The sequence below is a fragment of the Miscanthus floridulus genome, chromosome 8 (genome assembly GCF_019320115.1).
Source record: "Miscanthus floridulus cultivar M001 chromosome 8, ASM1932011v1, whole genome shotgun sequence".
Lineage (NCBI taxonomy): Eukaryota > Viridiplantae > Streptophyta > Magnoliopsida > Poales > Poaceae > Miscanthus > Miscanthus floridulus.
In genome coordinates, this window is record NC_089587.1 from 82,296,334 (window position 1) to 82,303,345 (window position 7,012).

A 7,012-nucleotide genomic window follows, 5' to 3' on the forward strand; every position below is an offset into this window, starting at 1 on the left:
AAAAAGAAGAAGAAAAAAAAATGAAAAAAACATTGCCGAGTGCCCAAATCTAGGACACTCGGTAAAGAAATAAAATCTTTTTTCTAGAAAAGGAGAAGAAAAAAAAATAAAAAACTTTGCCGAGTGCTCAGATCTAAGACATTCGGCAAAGAAAAAAATCTTTTAATGAAAAAAACTTGCCGAGTGCCTAGATCTATGACACTCGGCAAAGGAAAAAAATATTTTTTAACCGGCCCCAGCGGATGCCCCTCCCCTCCCCCTTCTTCTTCCCCCGCCATCGCCCCTCCCATCCCTCCCATCCTCCCTTCCCGGCCCGGTGCGCCCCTCCCCTCCCTCCCCTCCGGAGGCCTCCCCATTCTTCTTCTCCCGCCGGCGCCCCTCCCCTCCCCCTTCTTCTTCCCACGGGCGCCCCGGCCTCCCCTCCCCATTCTTCTTCCCCCGACGGCGCCCCTCCCCTCCACATTCTTCTTCCCCCGACAGCGCCCCTCCCCTCCCCCTTCTTCTTCCCGTGGGCGCCCCTCCTCTCCCTCCTCCCCTGCCTCCTCCTCAGATCCACCCGCCCGCGCCCTCTCTCCGGCGTCGCCGCGTCGCTCCCCTCCCTCTGGGGGGCCTTCACGGCCGCTTGCGAGGCAGCCCAGCCCATCCCGTCTATGGCGCAGGGCGGCTCGGCCCCTCCCGGCGATGCGGAGCAGCGGGTGGCGATGCAGATCCGCCCACCTCCCCTCCCTCCATGGCTCCACTGACGGGTGGCATCGCGGATCCGGTGGGATGGAGCCACCACGGTGCGCATCCGGCGGCGGATCTGGTGGGTTGGATCCCGGTGGCGGTCGATCCGTGGATCTGATGGTTAAGAGCCCTCCGGCGGCAGGCTCCACGACGAGCAACGCGGCGGCGGTCCCTCCCCTCCCTTTCTTCTCCGGGTAGGATCCGGCCCTCCCTCTCCCGGATCCGGCGTGCTGTGGTGGTGGTGGCCGGCGGTGGTGGTGGCGGTGGTGGCCGGCGGCTGTGCTGGTGGTACCGCCGGCGACTTTTTTTCTCGAAAAATATTTGCCGAGTGTTTTTTTGGCCTCGGCATAGTCTTTGCCGAGTGCCCGGCAATTGACACTGGGCAAACAACTCTTTGCCGTTAAAACCTACGCTGAGTGTCGTTTGCCGAGTGTAACAATCAACAAACGCTTTGCCGAGTGTTTTTGGGGCTTGGAGAGGCACTCGGCAAAGCTCATATATCCGATAGTGGTTGGTGATCTGAGCTAGGGCCTAGGGGCAGCCTAGGGCATGTAACCCTGTTCGCTTGATCGTATGAGCTATGCTTATCAGTTATGATATAGTATGTTTCTCTCACAACAAAACAACATCAGCTGGTTTATAAGCCCCAGAAATGATCAAGCGAATAGTGCCGCTCACGCTCATCATCACTCCGTGTCAAGCAAAGGCAACCACATGGCACGCACATAATTAAATGCATGATTAACACCTTACCGATACACATGTAAAACGTACACCCGCTCATGCATCGCGAGTATATATACATGTACTCTATCTAGTACTCCCATACGTACCTTTTGCGTGTGTAACCAAATGTTCCTGGCTACTAGTATTACCTGTTCATCCATCCGTACATGCTTCCACACATGGTCTTACTGGTCTCTTAGACAAGTATATGTACTACAAGTACATACTTAACCGATCTAATTATATATTCCTTTGTTCATTCTATAACACGGTATATATAGACTATCAAACACGTGCATGTGTTACAGCAGACAATGTGTAATTTGTTGTGTGACCTCACCTAGAGAACCTGTGGTTAGGAGATTTATTTATTTAACGATCATGTCATGTGTTTCGATTCGTCTTGAGATCAAATATGTACTATATGTCTGCACGTGTACTTAATCCATATAGGCATGGGAAAGAGTGAGGGACTAGAAAAACGCCTTGTATTCCAATTCATTTTGGAATCAGAGTATCGGACTACACACCGTTGCTTGACACCAACCCGTACGGGTACAAGAGATTGGATCCATCAGATTCCCATCGGATGGTTATGAGGAATGACATATGAAGAAACTTTTCTCTCTTTAATATTAGACTAGTAAATATGTCCGTGCATTCCGACGTACATGTCATTTCTTATCTTCTCTAGATATATTACTTTTACTATGTATCTAGACATTTTGTATATCTACGTGTATAGCAAAAACTATGTACCTAGAATATCCAAGACGATCTATAGGGTGGTATTATTTATGTTTCACCATTTATAAAATTTAAAAGCTATAATTTATTTTTTGACTAGCCGCTAAATGTCCATAGCCCCCTATTTATTACACTGCTATAGTTAAATATTAATTTTTGAGACGTTTGAGGACCATAAAAAACTAATTTTAATCTCTATAATTGAAGTCAACAAGGATTATGTGTTGCTGACATGTTTATAATACTTATACTTATTGATTATAATGGAAAACTTACTTGAGTTTTCACATGCTAGCCTCTTCGTTTATCGCAAAGATACATTTATTTAGACCAGATTAGACAATAAACTATTTAAATTTTCTATTCACATTTTTTATTAGTTGAATCACCTGCTAAAAACTTGATAGTAGAAAATTTGTCTTAGAGAAAATCAACAGTTGAAAGGTCCATGATAATTATTTTTATAAAAAAAAAGTCAATGGAAAAAAAATCACCTAAGAGGATCACGGATGCAAAAGAAAAAACAAAAGAAATCATAAATAAAGAAATTGGACGGAAGGCCAACCAAAAAAAATCAAACAAAAACTGAAGTGCACCCAAAGGAACGGAGGAAAGAAAATTAATATTGATTAGACCTAAACTGAACGGGACATGGACTCGGAAAAAAGGATAGGGGACATAATCGAACAATAGATCTTAAAGTGGAAGGGGATTAGAGCTGGGTGAAAATAATTATATTGCAGAAATTTTGGCCATAAATATAGAAAAAATAGAGAGTAGAATAGGATTAGGATTCTTACCGAAATTTACTCGGGACTTAAAAAGATCTATTTGGATTAGGATTTGAATTTGTACCTATTCAGGTTACCTCAAAAAGGCCTAAGTATATGTTATTATATATAGAAAACTTAAGAAGTTGTAGAGAGACGAAAATTAATAGTTTTCACATTCACGGAGCTAGTTATAGGAGGTTATACAAAAAAAATGGGTACAAAAAATGGGCTGAAATTTTGCCTCTTTATTATTAGGTATAGAAAAAAAAGAAGTTGTAGAGAGACGAACATTAATAGTTTTCACATTCACGGAATTAGTTAGAGGAGGCCATACCAAAAAAATGGGTAACAAAAAAATGGACTGAAATTTTGACTCTTCATTATTAGGTATAGATATAGATATAGATAAATACATATATCCTATAATCCTTACCTAGTTATGACGAATTGGACTTGAAAGGATCTATTTGGATTAGAATTTGAATTCGTACCTATTTAGGTTACCTAAAAAAGGCCTACATATGTTATTATATATAGAAAACATAAGAAGTTGTAGAGAGACGAAAATTAATAGTTTTCACATTCATGAAGTTAGTTAGAGGAGGTCATATAAAAAAATGGGTACAAAAAATAGGCTGAAATTTTGCCTCTTTATTATTAGGTATAGAAAGAAAGCATAAGAAGTTGTAGAGAGACGAACATTAATAGTTTTCGCATTCACGGAATTAGTTAGAGGAGGCCATACCAAAAAAATGGGTAACAAAAAAATGGACTGAAATTTTACCTCTTTATTATTAGGTGTAGATATAGATATAGATATAGATAAATACTGATATCCTATAATCCTTACCTAGTTACGACGAATTTATCATATACTCTACATGCTTTTTAGTATTCCATCGCCCCATATCTATAGAATCTTTGGTTGGCCTAGAGGAGGGTGAATAGGCCTGTCAAAATAAACACACAAACTTTTATTAATTTCACCCTATGACACTGCTGCTCTGACGGGCGACACCGCCGAACTGTGGCACTGCTAGGCCAGAACAGCGGCACTGCCGTACCCGCAGACAACTTTGAGCCACAGTTCAAAATCAGTGAACGAAAACTTAGATCGGAGAAATTTCTCAGCTTACTGCTGGTATGATAGTCACAGATCGAGAGCTGGAAGTAGTAGGAAAACCACACACAAGTAGATCGACTAGAAACCCTAGAAATCACCTCAACAACAATATGACATGCAAGTAATGTAAATCAAGTACAAGGGACACAATGATTTATCCCGTGGTTCAGCTCGCCATCAAGGCTTGCCTACGTCCATGTTGTTGAGGTTACTCCGAACACTCCAGTGGCCCCGTGGTTTTAAAATCACCGAGGTCGAGCCCTGCAAGGGGCGGATGAACCCCACATAGTGGCTACAAGCATATGCCACCGCTGTGCGTGCCGCCTGTGGAGATACCAGTGTAATGGCGAACTATCTTTCTGTCATGCTCACGTCGACCGCAATAAACTGGCTCACGAGCCTCGCCCCAGATTCCATCAAATCTTGGGAATAGTTGAAGAAGGTCTTCACCGACAATTACATGGCTACGTGTACTCGGCCGGGCACCAAGCATGATCTGAATCGCATTTATCAGAAACCATTCAAGCTCCTCCGTAGTAAAATCAGACGATTTTCCGAGACGAGGAATTCTATTCCTAACATCACGGAAGCAGAAGTCATCACCGCCTTTGTCAGAGGACTCCATCACCGCGACCTCCTCTCCAAATTCAATTGCAAGCCGCCAAAGGGGATTGGCAAGATGATCACGACCGCCAATCAATATACCAACGCTGAAGAGGCCAAAGTCTGCTTCAACGTGGATGCGGGCACTCACCGACCAACTCGCCACAGCGACGAGTGCCCCGACGAATGACGCCATAGTGACTACCGCTAAGACGACCGCGGCCACCATCAGGACAGTGGCCGTGATCGGCCAGAAGGGTCTAAAGCTGGTCAGTATCGTCGTCGCTGACCAAACAACATCATCGCCGCCGTTGACGAACCTCGCGCCAAACGTAACTACGACGAGTAGTACAAGAAAATCCTCGAAGGCCCGTTCCCCTCCACAATAACAAGCACAAGATGAAGGACTGCCTTGGCTTGGCTAAGAGTTTTAGGCCAAACAGAAGGACGATGACAATGACGACGGAGCCAGAGGTCACCGACAACCTAGGGACAACAATAACGTCTTCCAAGATCATGACAAAGTGGTTGCCACTATCTTTGGGGCCTCCCCACCGCCGAGAACAGAAGAGATCAAAAACTCACCGCCCACCGGGTGCTCACCATCAACACAGAAGATGCTATCGCCGACCCAGCTATCGCCCCTAGTCTGAGGTCACCATCACCTTCAGTAGGGCCAACTAGTGGGCAAACATCCCTTACACAGGGCGTTTCCCCCTCGTTCTCGATGCAACCATCAAGAAAGTACTCTTCAGCAAAGTACTCATCGACGACGGAAGCGCCCTGAACCTCCTCTTTGCCGGAACCCTAAATGAGCTTGGCCTTGGAGTAGAACACCTCACTCCCTCCGACTCCTCCTTCTGGGGTGTGGTACCTAGTAGGGCATCACGACTGCTTGGAGAGATCACCCTCCCGATACAATTCAGCATGGCTAGCAACTTCCACATCGAGCACATCAACTTCTACGTCGCTGACTTCAACACCGCCTACCACGCCATACTTGGTCGGCCAACTCTGGCCAAGTTCATGGTCATACCGCACTACGCCTATCTGGTATTGAAGATGCCCTCGCCTGTAGGAGTTCTGGCCCTATGGACCAACCTCTCTATCGCCTACGCCAGCGTAACAGAGAGTCAAGGAAAAGTGCCAAGGAAGGGATACTGCAAAAATACATCACCCGAAAAGAGGGTGCAAAATTACTCCTTAAAATTTACTTTGGCTCCTATGGCAATCACGCGGCCTCCAGAAACCTGGTCGGCAAAGTTTGTTGTACTCAACTCAAACTACAACTTCTATTAAAGGTCAAACTTCATATCTAGAAAAGAAACTATAGTTTTACCCGGGTCAAAACAGCATCATGAAAAAAGGAGTTAACTATTGATCCAACACTTAGAAGTATTTTTAGGCTAGTTCATGAACATAAACCCTAGATCATTTTTTATCTTAAGTATTTCTAGACTGTTTTAAGTGATCAAACAACAAGTCACTATAAAAAAATCTAGAGTTAGCCACATTTCTCAATACCCAAGCCATGGTAAAAATTAAAATTTATCAATTTTCATAGCTCGGCGCCAAGATCCACGGCGCCGAGCTCATGCCACGTCCGCGCCACGCAAGCAACCACGTCAACGGCATGAAGAAAATGACCCTGGATCTCGGCGCCAAAATAATTGGTGCCGAGACGTGTAAGTTCGGCGCCAATTGTCACGGCGCTGAGGTCAGGGTCTATTTTTTGAAAGGATACTGCCAAGGGCGTATTTGCTAAAATCTTTAAAAAAGGGGGGCTGAAAAACAAAAAAAATACGACGACTATGACAAGGTTGGTTGGTGATCTGAGATAGGGCCTAGGGGCATGTATATATACTGTAGTGCCACTCATGCTCATCATCACTCCATGTCAAGCAAAGGCAACCACACTGCACGCACATAATTAAATGCATGATTAACACCTTATCGATACACTTGTAAAATGTACACCCGCTCATGCATCGCTAGTGCTGGCCCTAGGGTTAGGGCATGAGGTGTGACAGCCGAGGGCCCAAGCGGAGGAGGGGCCCAAGCCTAGGTATACAAACCCCCAGGTCCTATAGTTTATTAGGCGTTAGCAAACTAATGAGAAGAGAGACATAGAACTGGTCAGACAGCCCAAAAAGACAACATCGGTATTTCTTTTCTAGTTTCCTTTCCCACGGCCCTAGGGTAGAGAGGAGACGAGGAGTCACGCTGCACACAGCACACTCTGATCGTGAGTTCACGACGTGCGCCTTACACATGCGGAGCTGGCGAGCCGCGCCGCCGCGAAGAGCTAGCCTAC

At 45.2% G+C, this 7,012-nt stretch overlaps 1 protein-coding gene across 1 annotated transcript; it reads left to right on the forward strand.

Annotated features, from left to right (window-relative positions):
* Positions 1–242: 242 nt before the first annotated feature.
* LOC136469487 (vegetative cell wall protein gp1-like) lies at positions 243–743 on the forward strand. The gene has a single exon (XM_066467665.1). The coding sequence runs from the start codon at positions 243–245 to the stop codon at positions 741–743; it is 501 nt and encodes a 166-aa protein (XP_066323762.1).
* Positions 744–7,012: the final 6,269 nt, after the last annotated feature.